At 45.3% G+C, this 23,213-nt stretch overlaps 1 protein-coding gene across 3 annotated transcripts in view; it reads right to left on the bottom strand.

Moving 5' to 3' along the window:
* Positions 1-4,174: 4,174 nt before the first annotated feature.
* Positions 4,175-23,213, bottom strand: part of LOC134562933 (basic proline-rich protein-like) — a 126,426-nt gene continuing 107,387 nt past the window's right edge. The window contains exons 3-5 of one of the 3 annotated variants that reach the window (XM_063420612.1): positions 6,693-6,866; positions 5,856-5,945; positions 4,175-5,743 (exon numbers count right to left, since the gene is read on the bottom strand). In XM_063420612.1, coding sequence (XP_063276682.1) covers positions 5,644-5,743; positions 5,856-5,945; positions 6,693-6,866 — 364 coding nt within the window. In that variant the 3' untranslated portion in view covers positions 4,175-5,643. The other 2 variants (XM_063420595.1, XM_063420603.1) reach the window with 2 other exon arrangements.

The raw sequence follows: 23,213 nt of genomic DNA, 5'->3' as shown, positions 1-23,213 counted from the left end.
CAGCTCAGTTCGGGAGAACAGCAGCCTGCCTTCCATCCCTGCCTCGTGCTCCGCAGCTCCCGCCGAGCCGGGGCGGTGGCGGGGGAGGCCGGGGTCGGGGTTGCCCCCCGGGAGTCCCATCGAACCCGACTGCCCGGAGCGGCAGGGAGGGAACCCCGGTAACGCGGGGGCTTCTTCATTCACTCTGAACGCTGAGGAAAGAGCTGCAATTCACTCCCTCCCGCGTCCCGTAAATTAAAGTTACCACAGTCACCTCACAAAATTCTCAGTACTCAGTATTTGCCACTCCTATCGCCTGCCGATCTACCGTCCCCGGGAATCAAGGGGGCAACCGGGAGAATGCCCGGGGGGGCCCCTACAAACTGTATCCGTCCTTACTCCCTGTCCCGGAGCCCTCTGGCCAGGAACATCGCCGCAAGAAGTTGCGGGATGTTTCAGTCCTGTGGGATCGGAGACTTCTGAATGGGTCCCGCAGCCCTTTAGATGCTATCTTAAAGATAACACTACAGAAACATCACAGCCTGGTGAAGCAGAAAGGAGCATGTTAGGTTTGTAAATCTACCAAAATAACCTCTTAACCACAAGGGAAAAAAAGAAAGAAAGAAAACGTTTTAGAAAGAAGATGTGGGTCTTTGAGGGGTTACAGATTATCTTGTTTCGTTGAGCTTTATTCAAATATATTCATGGGGTTTATTCAAATAAAGAGCATCTCTGGCTCTAAAAAAGCTGTTCCAGAAGAGGGGTTTTTTTTCTACAGCCCAAGTTACAGCAGTGGGACACTGGACTGAAATACTTAGTACTCTGCTTTTGGGCTGGGATTGAGACATCTCCTCTTTGATCAGAGTACTAGAAAACAACCTCCGCTTCAACAAATTGCTTGGACTCCTGTGACTGAAACTGTACAACTGAAGGACCCTGCTCAGGAGGGCCTAAGAGGAGAAACTGGGAACAAAGAAATCTATCAAGCTGTTACATATGTGTGTATGTACATATGGAAATCCACATATCACCATTTATAGCCATATATGACCTTTATCCTTATAAATATGGATCTGGATATGTACACACACTCCACTGGATCTATATGGACACTTTGAAAATGCTGGTTATTAGAATGACCTGTCTCACTATTCCAGTGCTGTAATCTTTTCCTGAAGTTCTGCCACCATGGCAGGATTCACAGGTATTTTCTGAATGCTACATCTGTGTAGTTTCAGTGGCGTAATTATTTCTTTCTTTGATTTTGGTTAAAAACTATCTGTAAGTTTCTGGATATCCTCTTCAATTTGCTAGCATCTGGTTCCCAAAGGGTTTTAATACTTTCATATTTATGTCCAGCTGGTGCAGAGATTTTGCAGATTTTCTTTCTATTTTTCCAATAATTCATTGTGGGTTTTTTCCCCCCTTTCAACTTACACACGGAGTATCACACTGGCAAATGAAGGAAGATACTTTTAACTTCTGCTCTTTCACCATGTTTCAATGGCATTTTAAAAATCACTAAAGCTGGGATTTTTCAGATGTGGCCAGTCAAATATTAGTGCTTCCCTTTTATATACTTGATACCTTTCTTTTCACGGCCACTGAGTCCTTACAGCACTCAGAAAAATCGAGGAGGTATTACTATGGCTGTGCAAGTCACTTGTCGCTGAATTTCAGCTTGTCGCTGAACTTTGGGGGCTGTTTTTCTGAAGAAGCCAGCTACACCCGTTCAGTGCCCAGGGACTTTCTTCTGTCACATGCAGTCAGTGTCCATCTCTTTCATAGCAATGTTAGGAGACTGAATTAACTGAAAGTGCTCTTTATTTTTTCTGATGAAAACAAGTCCTGCTATAGCTGCAAAAAAACATCAATCCATTTTAGTTAATGCCAAGTGGGATTTTCATACACAGTCCCGAAGAAACAATTGTAGCTTAAAATCTACTCTGAGGCTGAAAACACTTGAACCCAAAAGGGTTAAAAAGTAGTCAAATCTTGTAGAAACATATATATATATATATATATATATATATATATGGACTTTAAATAGTGGAAATCAATAGCCCTACAAAATGAAAGAACTATTATCTAATGATTCAATTTAGCTGCCACTTTCTTTTAAAGGCAGTATACAGACATACATATTTTTAAGAAATAGCCATAGGTAGACATAAACCCCACAATAAGGGCAGGGCTAATTTATAAAAAAATCAGAAAGTAAAGAACAGCACTTTCCAGCCAAGGTATACAAAACAGGAAGAACAGACAGAAGTCAGTGAAACGGGACCTGGAAGAAGCAACTCAGTATTTGAAAATAAAGCGGTATACAAAGCAACTTCATTGGTCACTTCCTTTCTCCTCCTTCAAAGAAAAATAGCACCTAAAAATCTTTAGCTGTAATTTTAAATAAAATGGAAATGCAACAGTTAGTAAAAAATATTCAAAGTCTGATCCTGGTTGGTAAAATATGGACAGACAAGGGTAAACATTCAATGCTTGAAGTGAAATTTTGGCAATGGCTAATTTTGGTAGGTAAGACCACACAACACCTTTCTGCCATTGGGCCTGTGGTACCCTATTGGCTAAAGATGGAAAAACAAAGTGTGTTCGTCGAAGTGTGAGTCTGTAAAGTGAATGCCTTTGTTGTTTTCACAAATATTTGGGGAATCTATAGTAAGGGAGATGGGAAAAGTATTAAATTGTCATTAGCTTCCAGATTACTTTCCTTGCTCCAAATGGAATTGTAGAAACTTAGTGAAAGAAAGAGACTGAAATTAGAATCACCAACACAACCATAGCCATGACCAGCATTTCATATTTTTAATATGGCTCATGGCTTGGGCAGGTGCACACTCTGCTGGGTGAAAAAACATCTGGATGGCCAGGCCCAGGGAGTGGTGGTGGTTTGAGTTACATCCAGGTGACAGCTGGTCACAAGTGGTGTTCCCCAGGGATCAGTGTTGGGGTCAGGCCTGTTTAATTTCTTTATTGATGATCTGGATGAGGGGATCAAGTGCACCACCAGCCAATTCATGGATGACACCAAGCTGGGTTGGAGCTACCAAGGAGTGTTGATCTGCTGGAAGGCAGAAGAGCTCTGCAGAGGGACAGGCTGGATCAGTGGTCCAAGGCAAATGGTGTGAGGTTCAACAAGGTGAAGTGCTGGTCCTGCACTTGGGTCACAAGAACCCCACTGAACACTGCAGGCGTGGGAAAGAGCGGCTGGAGAGAAGTGGCCCAGTGGAAAAGGACCTGGGGGTGCTGGTCTACAGCCAGCTGAATCTGAGCCAGCCTGTGCCCAGGTGGCCAAGCAGGCCCATGGCATCCTGGCCTGTATCAGCAATGGTGTGACAGCAGGACCAGAGCAGTTATTGCCCCCCTGTGCTCAGCACTGGTGAAGCCACACCTCAAATCCTGTGTTCAGTTTTGGGACCCTCACTGCAAAAAAGACACTGAGGAGTTGGAGCCAGTCCAGAGAAGGGCAACAAAGCTGGTGAGGGTCTGGAACAAAATTTATGCAGATAAGGTAAATGGGGTTGTTAACCTGGAGAAAAGGAGGCTCAAAGGGGACCATACTGCTCTCTACAACTGCCTGAAAAGAGATTGCATCAAGGTGGGGGGCAGGTCCTTCTCTCAGGTAACAAGCAATAGAATGAGAGGAAATGGTCTCAAATTGTGCCAGAGGATGTTCAGTTTGGATATTAGGAATAATTTCTTCACTGGAAGGGTTGTCAAGCATTGGAACAGGCTGCCCAGGGAAGTGGTTGAGTCATCATCCCTGGAGGGGCTTGAACAACTTATAGACGTGGCACTTGGGAACACAGCTTAGTGATGGACTTGGCAGTGCTGGGTCGGAGGCTGGACTACATTATCTTCGAGGTCTTTTCCAACCTAAACGATTCTATGATTATTTATGCATAGGGATCTCCAAACAGCTCTTCATAAATGCTTGCTTTTTCACCCTTCAATAAATTTAGTGAGGGATGCCTAGCACCTTTTCCCTGGTTTTAAAGCAACATTGCCCAATCATGTATAGATTTGTGCCCATAGCCATCCTGAGAGTCACACAATAGAGATGTGAGAACATAACAAGATCCATGTCATGGGTGTGACAGCCACAGATCTGGGCCGTTTGTTCCTATTTGTATTTACAGATCTGTTACAGACAGTTTTAAAGAGCTAATTTTGGCTTGCTTCTCCTGCTTTGTATGAGAAATGGCTATTTAAAATGCCTGGATTCAGCAATCACAGTAATTAAAATTAGCAGCTCAAATCCAGTAGAAAGATGTTCTTCTTTTTTATTTTCTTGTGTTAAAAAGTACAATTTCATCATGTGAAGGCCCTGATAAACTTCATGCTGCTCAGAGCTTATGATGTCAGAGCTATGAAATATTTCCTGCTGATAACATAATAGCTGAGAAATATGAGTTCTGGAAGGTTTGGGGTTTTGTTTGCTCTGTGTGCATTTGGTACGAGGCGTACAGTGGGAAAACAATTAACTCTAGGGGCTGAAAAAGCGAATAGCAGTGGGCTACGGTGTAATTGCAGAAACAATGAGGAATTTCACCTGGTATTTTTTGTGACAGCAATCAAATAGCAAGGCCTAGCAGGGAACCACATATTAAATAACTGCAGTGACGGGAGAGTCTGCTATAAAAATGAGCAGAAAGCAGAACGGGGGCGACATATGTACTCTCTGGGAAGGTGAGAAGATAGCTATAGGGTTCCCCTCCCAGGGAGGGCTCGGGCTTGCTAGCTGCCCGCTCCGGTTCCCGCCAGCATCCCACTGCTACCGGGGGCGGGATGGAGCCGGCATCTTCCCTTCCAGCCGGTCCGCACCTTTTCTCGGGGTAACCGGGGCGGGAGAGGAGCCCAGCGGAGGAGGGACCGCCGGGGGACCGTACCCCGAAGGTGTCCCCGCAAGCGGTCGGGGGTCGGTGGTGGGACCTGCGGGGCAGCTCCGGCCCCGCACCGCTGCCCCCGGCGCTCCCCGGTGCCAGGGCGGCAGCAGCGGCCGGGCCGGGGCGGGCCGGGCCGTGGGGTGGCGGGGAGCGATCCCGGCCCGGAGCTCTGCCCAAGCCCAGCTTCTCACACGCTGCCTCGCAGGCAGTTTCAGGCTGGGGGGTGGTGGTGGAGGGGGATGAGGGGACATGCTGGCCTCTGCTTCTGTCCGCGCTCTTTTTACCAGTTTCGAGACGTCGCTGCCAACTCTTCCGACCTGGGGACCGACCGGGCACAGCTCGGCCCCCGCAGCTGCTGCGGGGAATTCGGGCAGAACCCGCTGCGGCCCCGCGAGAGAGCCCCGGCGGGCAGGCGGGCATGGCATCCCCATCCCCATCCTCATCCCCATTGCCAGAGCGAGATCCGGCCGGATTAACGCCAGGCGCTTTGAAATCCGGGTGCCGCAGTGATCCCGGGTCGGGGTGCTTAGGGCTCTCCTTTCAGTTGTTAATTCCCACTAAGCGTTTGTAAGTACCTGAGCTCACAGACCTCTGCGCCTTCAAAACAAGGGCATGCAGGCAAATAGCCCCAAAATTACCCATCTGGGTACCGCCAAGACCAAAGGCGCAAGTGAGCGGAGTCGTTAGAAAATAATTGAGCCAAATGGGCACTTTCTTTGCCACGTGAATTTCAGCTGGAGTCCCGTTGGCAGGAGCGGCCGTTTCAAAGGTGCCCACACCTGCGGAGCTGCGCCCGCCGGAGCGCCGAGCCCGGGGGGTCGCCGGGAGGGGGCGGGGTTGGCCCCCTGCTCCGCTTAAATGGCCTGAAAGAAAAAAAGAAAAAAAAATAAAGGAAAAAAAAAAGCCATCAAAACAACTTCCATAAGAAAAACATTAGCTGAGGAGGAAACGGCTGTGGACGCCCCGGTGAGATACCTCCTCACCCCGGGCAGAGGAGGGTTCCCGCCATTGGTACCAGTCCTGTAGAATTGCCCTCCTCGGTTTTGTTTGTTTAGCAGCGGAGATCTGAAATGTACACAGCAGAAGGAATTATTTTCCATTATGAAGAAATAAAAAAGATGTGACCTACATCTTCACTCCCGAGCCCACCCAAAAACCCCCACACTCTTCTCAAAAGAACCACCACAATTTGCTTTTCCGTGACATGATTAGTCCCTGCACCACTTCTCTCCAAATAAGTTCAAGATGAAGTATGAACTGTGTGTTTTCTAGCACTGATGGCTGTGTTAATTCCTAGCACATTAGTGAAGGAAAATTTTAGCTTGAAGAATTTGGATTTTACAGATGAGTACAGACAAATTAGCAACATCACAGAGGATTGTTAAACCATATCATAAATGCTTTTTTTGTTTTGTTTTGTTTTTGTGTGGGTTTTTTTTTAATTCCTGGGGTTTGTTTATTTTATGTTTACTATTTTTTTCCTTTTTCCACTATTCATATCTCAGGCAGTTACTGGTTCTCCTGTTGCCCACGGCTATGGATTGAAGGGCAGAAAAGTATGTAGCCAATAGGAAAAGGATCTAAATAAAAACACATCTAAATAGTGCCCTTAAGATACAACCCATTAGAAAGTAGCAAGGAACTTGGTGTGAGCAGTCAGACGCTGATGTCCACATGGCGGTGAGGCCTTGGTAAGCATAATGTTATAATGACAACATTTCTGCCTAGTTTACACATTATTCAGCCCTACTCAGGCTAAAATCCCACGTTCCAATTCGTCTTATATACAGCCCAAGGCATAGGGTTTGTCACCTGGGGAACAACAGGGCAGGTAAAATACAGAGCCTCGGGATGGTGATAGAAAACAGGGGATCGTCCATCCTGCAGATGTCTTCCCAAGGCTGTGTTCCTGCTGCCGGCAGGATGGATGTCCTTGATTCCTGAGAGGAATGCTGCCTCTGCTGCTCCTCCTCCCAGCCTTTTCTCCTAAATGACACGTGAGAGTGAGTCAGAGATAAGCAGTCGGCCCGTGAGATAGCAAAGCAAAGGACACGCTTTTCCTTCGGCCCAGGAAGGTCCGAGAGCAGGAGCTTTTTCCCCGCGGGGCAGCTGGTGGCCACCAGCTGAGCAGAGCACGGGCCACCCCTCCTCCAGTCACCGACCCCTGGAAAAAAGAGCGGGATGCCACAGGGGCTGTGCTGTGGTAACAGGAGCAGTCAGGACAGTGAGCAGTGATTAGGAAGTGACAGAGCCGGAGCCAGAGGAACTTTGCCGAGCAGGTTAAGCTGTGTTGTGTTTGCATTTGAGCCACTGGCTGGATTGGGATACTGGCGTGCTCCTGCCAGGCTAGTGCTCTTAGTATCCAGCCTTCACCATTTATTTCACCGCTTCTCTACATGGGTGTAGTAGGTGGGAAGTTCTAAGGGATGGGTTTTTAGTGCATTGCCTATCTCTGAATGCTAACAAGTCTGGGACTATTTGATGAAAGGTGGGTATTAGCAAATCCCGAGTAGAATAAATGCTGTTTAAAAATCCACCTTTGAAAAAAATAATAAAAAATTCTGCTGCAAATGTGGAAAACTATCCCACCAGGCAGCCATTACAAAGGTTTCAGAAAACAAACAGATCAAAACACTCCTGTGCTTCCATCTGGTAGCAGAGCAGCTCTGGAAGTGATTGTCCATTTTGTTTCACCTTTCTCCTCCTCAAGTTTTGGGTCTTGCCTGTCACATTTCACCATCGACCAGATCTCACTGAGGAGCTGTGGAGTGGGTGGTGCCCCCGAGGGCAAGACCCGTGTGGGAGCAGCACCAGCACCTGCTGGGTGACACCAGTGGGCTCCACTGTGAGCCGCTGTCCCGGTTCGCTGAGCACTCTGCCGGTCTCTGGGGCTCCCTGATTCTGGAGAAAGTGGCCAATTATTTTTCTGTCTGAAAGAGTCTGTGATGTGGCAGAGAATGACAGCTCCAAGGGAGAAAACACCTCTTCATTAAAAAGTGCTGCTAAGCGCACTGAATATCCAGATCCCAGCACCCAGTTGCACAAAGGTTAGGATGAGAGCCAAGAAATTACGCATTTTCACAGATATTTTTGTACACACACACATACATATATATTTGTGTACAATGTACATGCAGACACACACACAAATGTCTACGGGCTCGCTTTCAACACAAGGTGGTCAAAATCCTTTAAGTTCCCATTGAGACAATACTCCTGCTGAAGTCAAGTTTTGCTATCAGTTTTGATTTGCTGGGAATGACCTGAAAAACAATTAAATTGGTTACCAAATGCAAGAAGAGAGTCAGCTTCATGGAAATAAATGATTAGGCATTTGTTGAGGAAAATATTAAACAGAAAAGAGAAAGCAATAATCTCTATTATGCACACCTCTATTTGAGAGGCCACAGGAAGAGAGGGCCAGGCTGCTACATTTTGTAGGCTTCATTTTATTTAATTTCATTTTGGTGATCTAATAATTGCAGGAATTCATTTTAATGAATGAGAAAATATTTCTAAAAAAATAAAAGACATATATCAATCATGTGACAATGAAGAATTGGGTTTCCTGATAAGACACATGGTGTTGTAGAAGAGAACCACTGATACCAAAGAAAGGTCAAAATGGAAGCTGCATGTTAACAGCTTTCTTTTTCTTTTCCTTCAGAAATTCTGAAAGGCTGAGAAGAAGGCATTCTAAGGAAAAGGTGGGAGAAAAACATGGAGACATCCATGGCAACTGCAAGTAGGCAAGGTAGAAGTAATCGTTTCCACAATGGCTCTGTGGAAGAGTTCAGACACCAAGACAGACACAGCCCTCAGCCTTAACGTAACTCCTGATGGCCTAGCAGCTTTCCTCAGCCCAGGTCCCTGGCTGCCTGCATTCATGCACTGAGCTGCCTGGGCTCAGCTTGTAACTGCTCTCCCAGTTACAAGCCTGACTCCTCTACCCCAGGAGGCTGGCCTAAGTAGGAGCTCAGAGCATCACACCAAGGATGCTTTGCAGATGAGCCGCACTCCCTCTTGCTCACATATTTCAGCAAAGCAGGAAACACACAGAGGGGAGGGCAGCAGGGCACCCTCTGGTTATGGCTATCCATTTTTTATAGGGGGATATACTGAGATAAACCACCACCAGTTCCATCAGGTCTGGGAGAATATTCCAGTTGAACTGAAATCCAGAGGCACGGTGATGAATAAGGAAGGGGACAGATTCCTGTAGTTGTTGTTCAGAGCTGGGCACTGAGAAATGTGGAAACCCTGTGCTAACAAAAAGGTTAAACCCCTGTGACTTTGAGTATACTGTTATTTACTGACTTGTCAGAATCACTAAACATTTTTCTAACCTTTCCTGAAGTTTTATTTTGAGATTTCCACCTCCCTGTGTCCTCTCACCTGACCATATAACACAATGCCTTCCTCAGCATCCTAAAGAAGGAATCTGCACCAAAGCAGAAATGCTTGAAATACGGCAAATAACTTCTTCTTCTCATAAACAATTTACAAACACAGCCATTTGTTTTCAATAAAGATTTTAAGCCACAATCACTTATTTTCAGTAGAACTTTAAATTCTACAACAGTTCATCTTTGTTCCCCTGTTGCAATGTAGAACTGCTGGGTTTGATTCTGTGATATTCATATTTGATTGTTTCCCGTTTTAAATGCATACAAGTGTAACCATAACATGATAGTGCTTTTCCATGCTTAGCATATTCATCACCTTATCTTCCTCTCAACTTCTTGATTTGCATGCAAGAAATCTGTTGTTAGAGAGAATGCAATCTGCAAGCCAACAAAATCCTGTCCCATGGGGGGAAGGAGTCAAAGTGGTACACATAGTTCAGATGAAGAGTAAGAAGTATGTACAAGAACCTGATCCTGTATCATGTGAAAGGCCCACAGTCCAAGTGCAGTGTGCCAGCTACAGAATAACTATTGCAAGAAGCAGAGAAAAAACTCTGGTTGCAGTTCCACCAGGTATTGGCTTTATTAACAGAAACAGACCACGAAGTCTCCAGTTCCCTGGAGTAGGCTGCTTGCCTACACCTATGGCTCAGGTCTCTGGCCCTCAGTCACTATGAACATTTGGAAGGCTGGGCTGTGAGTCAAACTTTGAGGGTAGTTCTACTTAATAATTGCCTCCTTCCAAAAGAGTGTGATTTTAACCTTGATTTTTTCATTTGGTGATCGGTGCAATCTTACCAATAGCTGCATCAGCACAGTGAAGGCAACAAGCAGCACTCCAGGACCAAAACCAAAACTGTAGGGTAGAAACTTCCTCCACTGGTGTTGCAGGCATCCTGTTGAACCCTCCCTTGCAGATGAGCAGGGGCAGGTTGGCCAGCTTCTTGCCGGTTGCCTGCTTTCAGCACCCGGGGCTGGGGCTCTGTGCTCAGCAGGGCTGGATCCGTGCACTGCTCAAGCACCCATGGTGCTCCTCTGACCCAGTTTAGGCTCAGGCATGTGGTCAGATTTCTGTCAAATCCATCCACACACCCATGGGAGGTTTAGCCCTCTGCAGATGAAGAGGCAGCACCTGACTTAGGGCAAAGGCTGCTGGTGCAGAGTCAATCTGTTGCCATGTTTTAAAGAAATGAGAGCCTAGGAATGAGTTTACTGACCAACAACCTGAGGCCCACAGTGCTTCTGATTTAGTACTAAGAACCTTAAAACTAGATTTGTGGAACCATGGTCTGATGGTCTTGCAGCTCCTGACCCACTGCAGCATCTTAAGGCATATGGAGATAAATGACATTTTTCCTGCAAGTGTTGCACCCTTGACTCTGGCTGTCTGGCAGCTGGCCTGGCCCACAGCACAGCTGTATTTATGGCAGGGGCAGAGGCAGTAACACTGTCAGGCCTCCTAGCAGAGCAGCAACTAGAGAGTTAAATCAGTCAGCACTGATTTCTTTCCCCAGATTTGATTTCAAACACCCAGGACAGAGGCAATTACACCTCTCTGGAACAGCTCTCCACTGCCTGCCTTCCTCTATATTCACTTGCATAAAACCCAGAGTCAAAAATGTGCCAGTTCAGAATAGTAATAGGCAGTGGCAGATCACGCCTAGTTGCACTTTCTGTCTCTCTCACCAAAGTGTAATCTAGTGGTATTTGATATGGCTAAGAGCTAGAATGATGATTTACTATGCTTGGTTAGCATAAATCAGCTTAGGCTGCTGCATGTTCACAGCATTTTGCTTTGGGGCATGCCCTTTTCATCACTCCTATTCCCAGCTGTGGCCTGGTCAGGTAGGCTGGTCCAACCATTGGTGGGATCTCCTTGTCAGCCAGAAACCTAAATCAGTGCTTAAAATTCATGCTCATATCCCAGTCCCCATGTGGTTGTGCTAGGGGTCATATGCAATGCTGCAGGGGCCAAAACCCATTGCAGAGGGGCGAGGTGACCCCATGAACCCCTATGACTACTAAAGCATGCTGAAACCACAGTCTTGCAAACTTCTGTAGCTGCACTTTATGCCCATTACCTGAGCAAAGGCTTTGCCAAGCTTGTCTTTGAGTTTGCTCCCCATTATCCATCCTCTCCTTCCAAATAAGTATGAGTCTGCCAGAGACTTCTTATTTCTCTGCAAAGATGTGGACTCTGTACAGAGCTACTCAGATGAAATTTGTCTCAGTCTCTTTATTCAGCTAGTGACAGGTCTGTGTGAAACTCTTTAACCTAATGCAGAGCCTATCTCACTAAACATCAGTAGTTTTCAACTGATACATCTAAAGCACCTCTAAAAGTTGTCTGAGAAAAGTATGTTCAGCCATATATTATATTCTGTAAAACTGCAAGAGTTTCAGTAACATACTATTTTTTCAAGAATATGTTGCAGTTTCTACAGAAAATATTCAAAGGTCTGTGAATTAGAAGATTTGCTCAACTCTGCTGTAGTGAATCCCTGAAAGACACAGGTGAACAGCCTCCAAAGGAAAGAGGACCACAGTGATATCCATTAAATCCTGATTGAATACTTGACTAGCCACAGCTTGCTGTTTTTAGAAATTCTGACTTAATAGAAATTGCAAACAGTTATGAAAAACAAGAGGTAGAAATAATGTTTGTAAAAAGAAGCACTAAAATTGCTTAGCATAATACCACTACAAAAATTGAGTTAAACAAAAAGATTATATAAAAGAATTAGGTGTAGCCAAACTGCTGTTAAGGCAGTCTGCTTTAAGGCACACACGCAGAGGCATTTGAACTGTGACAGCTGAAAAAAATTTCACAATTACATCAGCTTTTCAGACTCAACTGTTACTATCATTCACAGGAAAATAAACCATTGTGTAAATGAAAAAAAAAATTACAAGGTTCCCCCTCATCATATTTCTCAATAGCAATGAGAACAACTCTTCCTGGTTGCGACTCACATGAATATGTCAGAGATTCACTGGGGTTCAAACATCTCTGCTAAAAAAAGCACAGTTTAGCCACTGTGTTTTTCACACAGCCCCATCCCAGCCCCTCTGTCCCCTGCTGCCTCAGCAGGTCCCACTCCTAGCATTCCAGTTTCACTTTTCCTACCTCTGTTTTTCCAGTGTCTGTGGTGTAGACATCCTTACTATAGACTTGCCTGGTCTTGCAGCAGCACAGGTCTGTCCCAGCACCCAGGCTCAAGCCTACCTTCCCAAGAGTACTCTGGATCTGTGTCCTGCTGTCCTGTGCGCTGCACTGTCCCTGCTGGGGGATGACCATGGTGGCTGCATGTTGAGACAGGCCCTAATGTCATCCCACAACTGCAGGCACCCATGCATTGCCCCATCAGCCTCTTAGCACATCATGTCCAGGGAGCTGGCTTATCTGGGGGTAGTTCATATCCAGCTGTATTTCCTGCAGCCAGCACTGAAGTACTCCAGGCTATACAACCAGCTTTTTATGGTCTCAACACTTTAAACTTCCACTGGAGAAGAAAGCAGAGCAGATGGTGCCCGGACTGGGAGCAATTCACCTTTGACGTCTTCTGAAAGCACAGCCTGGCCAAAGGCCACTAGCAGTTCTAAATAACCTGAGCACCTACATCTCTGTCCTTCCCTGCTATTACTCTGGCTCGTGTTGCACCAGCCATATGAGAGGGGTTCGGCCACCAGTGCTGATGCTCTGCAATTGAAAACGTGTAATGTTAGAAATCAACTGTGCTACATTCCAGGGGACAGGTGCAGAAATAGCCATAGGTCCAGCTTGGCTACCTTACCTGTCTTGGCTACCAAAATAATTTGTCCTTCTTAACACTGAAATAGGGACAAATCTTACCAAGCAATCTCTTATAGTTAAATATGTTTTTGAGAATAGTGATGGCAGTTGAAATACAAAAAACCCCAAACTCATGTACTTTATTTAGAAGAAAAAAAAGTACAGGTTTATTTTCCTAGCTTCTCCTTAACCCCTACAGGCTGTGATATCACATGTGTAAATTCAAATTAACACTTCTCCCATCTGGATTTCTGTATATTTAAATTGGAGGCTTGGAATAACATTTTTCTCTTTAGAATAAATGCTAGTGAGAAACTACCGTGTTTGAGGGGAAATGGGTTGGGTTGCTGACCAGTCTAGTGCCCAACTAGGAAAACCAGAGCCAGCTCTGAAATTACTTTGTCGGTGTTTTTCATGTTTAGCCTTCACTTCACTAGCTTGAGGAGACATTGGTGTCTTTGAAGGCAGGGCACATCCAACGATAAATGTTTTTCTGCAATTTTGTTAAGCCCTTATTTTTACCATAGGCAGGACCTGCTATCTCTACCTCTTTTTTTCCTCAGTCTGCTGTGCAGCTGGGCACTGCCAGCAGCTCTCCTCCTACCTTTGGGGCACCCCATCCCATGGGGAACCATGGCAGCTGCTCCACTCACTCCTCACTCAAATCTCCTCTGTGAGGCAGGAGGGCAGGTGTGGGTATAAAGGGATGGGTGCCCCGATGGGAAAACCAAAACCCCGAGAAGAAACCTCCCAAGACACCCACTGCATCAGTAACTGGGGCAGAGGAGAGCATCACCAGAGCTGGGCTGCACTGCCCTGCTGACGTCCTTCTTGGGAGAGCCAGCACCTCCACCTGCCCCCTTCACCTGGCAGATGGGTTGAGCCTGAGTGAGAGCTTGCAATTTGCCTGCACATGCTCCATTCAGCTGCAGGGAGGTGTTAGAGTGAAGTCCTCAAAACCAAAAGCATCAGTAGGCAGCACCAGCCTCTCTCTGACACACTTTTACTTGCAGCTTCCCCCAGCTCATCCTTCCCTCACAGCAGGGCATGAATCAGAGAGGAAATTCTGCTTATCAATTCTCAAAGAGATGCTCTGCCAGAAACCCACCAATGAACAGAAACAGCTGCTCTTCAGCTTCCTCCTTGCTCTCGTGGGTGAGAGTCTTCTCCATGTAGAGAAACAGGGAGGAAATGTCCCCTGTCTCTGGCTGCCCCATCCCCATCCCTCTCCTCCCTGGTGCCAGCACAAGGAGCAGGAAGAAGCAATCACTCAGCAGATTTGCCTCAGCTTGTTTTGGCTGGCTCAGAGGAGGAAAAGCCTCAGAAGTCAATTGGCACAGCTTGAAAGGAAATCCCAGACCCCCCACCCCCATCCTGCCTGGTCCAGACTCCAATGCCTGTTCCCAAACCCAACGAGCTCTGCTGTATTAAGCTGAGATGCTTCACTAGACTTCAGCTGCTGTAGATCCCCACTCTGTCCACACAAGGGTAAGGGGAGAGCTGGAGTTTCTGGGACTGTCCTGAAACATGGACATGAGCAGCTGGAGGAAATGCTGCTGTTAGTGCCAGGTGGTCAGCATGGGGTGCACCACAGTTTCAGCAGGACAGTGGAGGGAAGTGACGGGCTGTTTGCTGACACAATCACAGCTTTTTAAAACAAGCCTATGCTGCAAAAGCCAGGACATCTCAGATGATGCTTTTCAGCATGCTGCTGGCTGGTGTGGCGGCTCCCAACAAGTGCAATTCAGAACAGCTCAACGTGAAGCCACATATGCACCAGAGAGCAGCCAGAAACCTGGGCCAGGATGCTGCAACCCTTGGGCCAAAGGTGAAGCTGGGGTGATGGGCCAGGTGGCAAAATAAACCTATGGGCTTTCAGGGATTCGCCTTTCCTCCATCCCCAGCTGCAGCAGCCACACACATTTTACCTGCATGCTGCAGTGTCATTTCTTGCTCTCAGGTAAAGTTTTTACCTTACTGCAACTGGTGCCAGGTCCTCCCCAGCCTGAGCTGGTGCCATCAGGCCAGCAGGAATCCAGCCTCACCTCTTCAATGCAGAATGAATCAGATGCTGCATCCATGGATGGCTGATGTTCCTCTTGCTCTCAATGCATCTGGAAAGGCTCCTTCAGCTGGCCAGGGGTCCTGCACCAGTGTCACACAGCCCATATGCCATGGGACAGCCACAATGCAGAACAGTGGGTATCACTGTGAGCATGACAGACTCACCCGTGCTGGGTCTGCTGCACACCCGCAACATGCAGAGCCCAAGGTCTTGACTACTTTCATGCAATTAGGAAAGAGGAATATGGACAGTGGGAGAGGATGCAAACTTCTCATCATCTTATATGTTCTACAGGTATCACTACCTGTAGAACATATAAGTTGCAGCATGTTTCTGTACATTATGCAAGTCGCCTTTTGTTCCAAAAGAGCTGAAGTTGATGAATTTCTGTCCCAAGTGGTGATCCCATTCCTCCTACATCCCGCTCCTCCCTTTCACTGCTTTTGCCTCAAAGACTCCTTCCCACACTGAACTCCTAGTTGTTAGTATTCATGTGGCCCTTTAATTCACTCAGCTGATGGAGAATCCTCAGTGTGATTTTCCTGTGACCATTCATATAAAAATCCTGATTTACTCTGTGTTAACATTTTGACAAGTTGAGTCACAGCAGGGTCTGAAGAGCAGATTGGGCAGGTGGAGAAGAGAAGGGATGAGCAGAAGGAAATAGGACATCTTCCTGTTGATGGCAGAGACCAGCTTAGTTGCATCACCTCAGTTCCTCTGATGAAACATATTTTGGAGAAGCAGCTTTTTTGATTTAAAAAAAAATATTAGAAGATCAGCTTATCAGACACTTTGTCACTCTTCCTTCAGATCTGATGTTTTCCTTTAGAAAATGCTCTTGCTCAAGCAGAAAGACCATGCTTTATGCAGGACTGGCTAAGAAATCCTATGGCTTGTGTTGCAGAGAAGGGAGGTCAGAGGCATTCAGAAGTGATTGCCAGTTTAGCCAGCCAAAAGCACCAGGTAAGAGCATAATTCTCCTGGATGTACTCAATACTTTGCCAAGGCCAGACCTCAGTGTCCTGCTCACACCTCGCTGCACACTCTTACCAAAAGAAGTGTTTGCTGGTTTTCTTGAACTCAGATAAGCCTTTCTGTAGTAAATCAGTAATATCTTGCACTTCTTGAAAGATGTGTTATTATCAGTACTCCAGCCCTTCCAGCAGTCCCTGGAAGTGTGTCTAGTTCCTTTCTCTGATTCATTCTTCATTTAGGTCAAGGAGACCTGAGATACCAAATGTTAAGTACTGCAATTATTGTGTGTTGTTACTTATCAGGGGTGATTACTGTGCATTGTACTTGGACAAGCCTGAATCCCAGGGTTGGAGGCACCTTTAAAAACCCAAAACAATCAAGCCCCATCAACAATTTATCTATATGATTGTTAATACAGTGGAATTTGATCCAAAATAGCATACAATGAAAAGACCATATGTCTTCAAAATAACTTCTTTTCGACCACACACATAAATTATTTGATTAAAGGAGCTGAGATTCTGCACTTAATTTATTCCTGGCCAACTGCATGTTTCATCACATGCAAATGTTGGTTTGTTTGTTTTCTGAGGACAAAAGAAAAGGTTTTTGCTGCGTTGTTCTACCCACTATCTCCTTAAGCAAATTGAAAAATCATTTTGACTTTGCTGGGACTTTGAATCAAATTACACAAATCTGCTGATTTTATTAGGCAGTTTGGGTCTGACAATAATTTTAACAAGGCTGCCATCATTGAGTGCTGTTCATATGGTACATTTGGCATATATAGTGCTCATGTCTGCCCTGATGACATAGTGGGCTGTAGGTCCAGCATTGTTTGACTGGCTGTTACTCCAGCTCTGGGAAAGGCAACTGCAGTGCATTCAGGAGCAGGGAACCAACGGCAGAGCTAGCTGAAAAACAAGCAGAGAGGTGGGAAGCATCAAGTTCAGGGCATAAGCAAATACTCTACAAATCATCAAGAGACTTAACTGGATGGCCACAAAGAGAATTTTGTCAAGGGTTTTATGCAGCTAAAATCAATTCATTCACTTCATCTGTTTTGAACATACTGGAGATGCAGCTAAAGATGTCACAAATGGTTAGAGTTGCCTGGAAACCTTCAAGGTGTCAATTGACCATATTTTTAGGTGCAGGAATGTTACACGGACACACCACAATTTCACCAGTGATTTGTTTAGAAAACGAATGGAGTCAGAAACCTGCAAGGGAATAAAAATATCAGGAGAGTGAAGCTGAGTTGAAGCAGGGTAACTCAAAATCAATATTTTGCTTTTAAACTCTTAAGGGTAGGCCCAGGAGGGCTGCACTCATTTTGTCCTCCTTCCTTATTGTCCTCGGAGGATTGGCTGAGAAGTGACAAGGCTGCTCCGTACTTACTGCAGGACATTCCTCACTAACAAGCCACTTGTTAGAGTATTTGCTTCCCTGCCAAGGTCCTGGCTCTCACTAAGCAGCATCAGACAATGGTCAAGCCAAATTTTATATTAGAGATGGAAAAAGGGCTCCTCTCCTTTTGACATAGGAATATGTTGAATGCCCCTCTGTCCCTGAACTCAGATCTGTACACAAAAACGGGTCACTGAATCTCCAGCATCCTCAGCACAACCTCGAGGGTTTGCATTCAGGGACTAAATTCAATCTGAGGTTGCTCCAGAGATTGAGCTTGCAGTTATGTGGAAGAAGTGGCCACATAACTGTATCCTGCCCCTTTTGCTCGTGGTTACTTTTCTATGGCATTGTCTAATACAGCTGGGGGAACGGAGGAAAAAACTTGTAGGTGTTTGTGGACAAAAGGCCAGGAAACTTCTGGAGTCCTATTTTCTGTAGTTCTTACAGTGTAAAAAGAAATGCCTAGAAATTATTATAAGGTCCTTAGATGCTTGACTCCCAGTTTGGCTCCTTGGGGCCACAGAAACCCAGAGAAAATACAAGCACACTGAGGAATGGGTTTCTCCACGGTGATAGGTTCAGACAATTCACAATGGCCAAGACAAAGATGCTGCACTGAAAAATTCAGAATCTGTGCTCTGATGTGGTTGTGTTCCCTGGACTCAAACAGCTGAGAGTGAACTACTCATCCCTTCACCAGGCTGAATGAATGTCTTGGGTCGCAATGCAAGATGAAACCAAATGTATTCTATTATCATCTGTTGAAGCTGGTTGGGGAGGTGTTTTTCTCTTTTATGACCCGTTCCTTGTGTCTCCTGGTGGGGAGGGGGTGGGTGTGATATCTAGCTGCGTGAGGCCAGCGTGTTATTAGCCCCATGAAGGTGTATCAAGCTCTGAGAGTTGCCAGCAGCCTCTCAGAAATGGCTTATAAAAATTAGTGAGACAGCATGATCAGAAGTGTTTGGAAAAGGAAAAAGGTTTTAATTAAAGCGAAAATAACAAACTATACAATACAAAGAGTAAACGCCATGCATGGTGCAGGGAGGACCCTTATACCTGCTAAGACACACTGAAAACAGACCGAGAAACTCCGTGCTCTCAAATACTCAACAATCTAGGAGGGTTTTTTGGTATGCTGTCCAACAGAAAATAGCTAGATTTCTTGAGGAACAGCTCAAGGGTCCAACAGAGGCCTTTGTCCTGGCACTGGGCCAATTACAGTGAGAAGAGCATAGAAGTTTCTGGTTCTTTTTCTTTAAAAGTTCAGGGGTGAAGCTTACACTCTTTCCTAATATGGAAATACCTGCTAGGCTGTGGGGGTGCACTGCAATAGGGGTTGCAGGTTTTCTCTTAATGGGCCAGCTGTTAAAACCAGGTGGGGCAGTGCTCTTTATCTCTTCCATGACCCATCCTCTCTTCAGGGGGATATCATCTGTTAATGGGGCATTAAGGCTCACCTCATGACCTCATGATAAAATTACATCATCCCATTGTGAGATGCTCCACCCAGCGAGAGGAGTCAAGCAATCCTACCTGGATAAAACTAGCAATTCAGTACCCCAGGAGAGCTTGTTTTCCACTGGATTCCCAGAGTGCCTTGGGTTGCAATATGTAACCAAAAATGTGTATTCTATTTGCCATCTGTTGAAACTGGTTGGGGAGGTGTTTGTTTTTTTTTTTTTTCCCTTTTGTATAACCCATTCCTCATAACTCAAGGGGGGAGGGGGCAGCTGCCTTCTGTTAATGGGCCAGCTGTTAAAACCAGGTGGAGCAGTGTTCTTTATCTCTTTCCCAACCCATCCTCCCTCCAGGGGGATATCTTCTGTTAATGGGCCATTGAGGCTCACTGCAAGACTGATAAAATTACATCATCCCATTGTGAGATGCTCCAGCCAGTGAGAGGAGTCAAGCATTCCTACCTGGATAAAACCTGAGAATCAGAACACCAGGACAGCCTGTTTCTACTGGATTCCCAGAGAAAAGGTCGGACCGGACCAAACCCTTTCTACAGGATCATCTGTAATCCAACAGAACCACATCTGTCACTCCAGGAGGATTTATTTGGACTGCTTCCAACACCCTGGCCAACAGGGTGTCAGGTTGTATTCTGACTGTCACGGTTTCTAGAATTTTTGTTTGTTTATTTGTCTGCTTGTTGGGTTTTTTTGGTTGGCTTTTCTTTTTTTTCCCACTATTACATTTTTATTTTTAACATTCCTAGTAAAGAAGTGTTATTCCTATTCCCATATCTTTGCCTAAAAGCCTCTTAATTTCAAAATGATAATAATTTGGAGGGTGGGGTTTTACATTCTCCATTCCAAGGGAGGCTCCGGCGTTTCCCTGGCAGACACCTGTCTTCCCAAACCAAGACAATGAAACAGAAGCAGATTATTTTTTCTTCCCTTAAACAAGGACTTTTTTAGAGACCAGTTGCTGGCCAGCAACTGAAATGTGGCTGGGCCATTAAAGACTTCAGTTTACAATACCCACCTATGCACTCTTCTCACCTCTGCAGGACACAGAAAGGGTCCTGCGGTCCTGCAAGCCCTGTCTTTGGCATCAGAAGGGGGCTGTGATCACGGCAGAGCCTCTTTCCTGACCCATGAGGCAGCAAACACACCATGAGCAGGGCTACTAAGGAGAATGGGGAGACAGCAGAATAACAGAGCATGTAAATCTATAGTCATCCAGCACCAAACTTCAAAAACTATTTTATCTAAGTCCTAAGTTGACAGAAGCTAGGTGCCTCGTGACTTTCAAAGCTCTGGACTTTACAAAGCTTTAGATCCTTACAAAAAAGTGGGGCAAGCTCTCAGCCATCCCTTTGGGCTCTGCAGGCCAATAAACCAGAATCAGCACAAGCAGAGGGTAGAAGACTCATGGTCCTTGTCCCTGCTCTGCTTGGACCATACCTATACAGTTGAGTAGAAAATTTGCCTTGGCTTCAAGATCACCTCTTGAAGGAACATTTCCAGAAACATCTGTTGCAGGAGGTACAAATATTAGTGGACCCTGAGCCTTGAGATCAACACCAGAGAAGGGTGTGGAGGCTGTGTAGTATCTTGGGAAGCCAAAGTTCCTGTCTGCCTGCCCTGTGAAGGCAAGGTCCTGTGAGGCAAGGAGAGTCACAGCCATGGGATTTAGTTACTGCAGAAGTTCAGGCAGCATGTGAGCTTGCTGATACAGCTGAAGCACAGAGCTACACAGTCTTCATTCATTCAAACCATCCCTGGCTGTGTAGCTCAGCTGCCCTCACGACAAGCTTTCCTGATGGGAGGCCTTCAGCCAGTGCAGGCTGCACTGCCATTGGGCATTTCTCACTCACTGTCCCTGGGGATGCCAGCCTTGGGAGCTGGCTTCTGTTTGCAACAACAACAAAAAATCCAATCAGAGGGAGAATTTACTTTTCTTTTCTTTCTTTTTTTTTTTTTTTCCTAATGAGTCCTCCCCCAGTGGTGCTGCCCTCTGGAGGTTTGATTGTCCCAGGCAGTCCCCGCTTTGTGATGCCAAGTGGACCATGTGCTGGACTTCAGATCTCCCAGAGAGGACAGATGTGTGCTTCAGTGCCACCTCATTAACTCATTTGTTTAAAGCTCCCAAACAATCCACTTCCATGCAGATGGAAATCCCAGCCTCCCCCTTTTCACTTAGATGTGTATTCTCCCGGCAGATAAGGCAGATATGTGTTGATCTGCTCAGTTAAAAAAACCTCAAACCCCTAAAATTCTGGTCTTTGACCCTACCCTAAAACTAATTCGAACTATTCTCAGCTGATCTGGATTTGAAGGAGATGGCTTTTGGCTGGAAATACTTTATCTTTAGACAGGTAATCGTTGATAATTAAACCAGTAAAAAGACATTAGCCTCTGCTTACTTAAGTTTTAGCCAGTGAGTTAACAAGCAATCCACGGTGTCCTTTTAAATTAAGAGATTCTCATAGAATAATACAATTGCAGAATCAATATCCTTTTCCTATGAGATCTGAAAAATAAACCCTGCACTACAGACTGAGGGTAATTTGTCCTGCACAAAGCACACATTTCTAGAACTTGCTTTCTCTCTTTAAAACTGACATACAACTCCTCCAATTCCAATAATGATTTTAGCAGTAGTAGATAAAAATCTGGAACCAGTTGCTAATACAGAAGTCACCACGTGGAAAAAGAATAGTGTGTGTGTGTTTGTACATGGAGCCTTCCCTCACTAGCATTTCTGTATGAGTAACAACAAGAAGGTGCTGCAGCTGTAATTGCAGAAAGCTTGATAGAAAATGGAAAACAAGTAGGTGCAAGATTTGACAGTGGAAGAAAAAAAATTTACGGTAAAATACTTCACAATGTCTAAAAATCTCATCTGCCTCACTGTTTACTTGCAGAAAGACAAGGATAACTGTGATAATTGAAAATACGGTGATAATACACCGAGAAAAGCTACTGAGGAGATGGGAAAGGACCTGGAATAGCCCAGGTAAAACACACCCAAGAGGGTGCTGCCAAGCACGTTCATGTGATGCAGGGAGGCCAGGGAGCATTTCTTGTTTAAAGTGTGGCATATGTACCACTGCCAAGGAGAGGACAGATGGATGTTTGGAATGATCCAGTGATGTATACACACACCCCCCTATATAAAAGTTTTCTACCTGAGGCTTGAGTCTCCTAAATCATGTGTCTGTGTCAGCCTTTAACATGGGCCAGAGCCAAACACCTCCTGTGAGGTGTTATGGTTATACTTGCTAATCGTCAGTGTCCACAGGCTGGATTCTCTGTGTACTGTCTTCTTTAGTGTCCTTTGCACCAGGGGAAAGTGATGCCAGCTGCAAAAAGTGCCAGCACTTGACACTTGTTGTTTGCTATCAAAAATGTCTGTTGCAGTGTTAGTCAATAGCAAACTGATTCCACAGGAAGTTTTCCCATTGACTACAAACTGGAGAAAGACAGTCAACTTAACAAATTCTGCCTGTGAAATATTGTATACAGAATCACATTTCTCTTTTTGCAAATTGATCTAGAGGTCCTAGATTTCTCTGATCTCTAGAACTTTTTCGGAGGTTTATTCCTTCTGTAGATTCCTAAAAAATGAAAAAAAAACCCGCAAACCCCAAGCTTTGTCTATATTTAAAATTACCATTTCCCTGTCAAATGGAAATAGGCATTTCCAACATTTTAATAGGCTTGACACCTGGAGAAAACATTCTGTCTGCACAGAGAACCTCAATCACTTCAACCAGTCCACTTTATAGTGAAGAAACACCAATGCATCACCGGTTAAGTGAAGCTGGACTTCCACTACTTCACAGAAGTTAGCAAATTTGCTGGGGTTTTTCCCATCAAGTTTTCGGGGCCACTCTCCTTTCAAACAGTATCAGTCTTTTTTTCCTCTCTCCCTCTCTGTCTGTTGCATGTGTAGATTCCTGTGACTAAATCAAGCCAGCAGAGGTACAGTACATTTTTCTATACCCTAATTAAGTTTTAAAATTGATTCTGAAATTTCACATATAGCAAAAAACCTGAATGTGATCCTCAGCTATGATGTGTTCCTCCAGAAGAGTCTGTCATTTAAGGTACTGAGGAAAGATAAAGATGAAGAGCAGACAGAAAGAGATCAAAGAAAAAAATTTCCTCTGCCATTAAACCCCCTCTGTGTTTCTAGTTACTGACTTTGAATGTCCCATCCAGTAT

This window comes from Prinia subflava, chromosome 1 (assembly GCF_021018805.1).
Source record: "Prinia subflava isolate CZ2003 ecotype Zambia chromosome 1, Cam_Psub_1.2, whole genome shotgun sequence".
NCBI lineage: Eukaryota > Metazoa > Chordata > Aves > Passeriformes > Cisticolidae > Prinia > Prinia subflava.
Note: the sequence above shows the minus strand (reverse complement) of the source record. Positions and strands in the feature narration are given on the sequence as shown.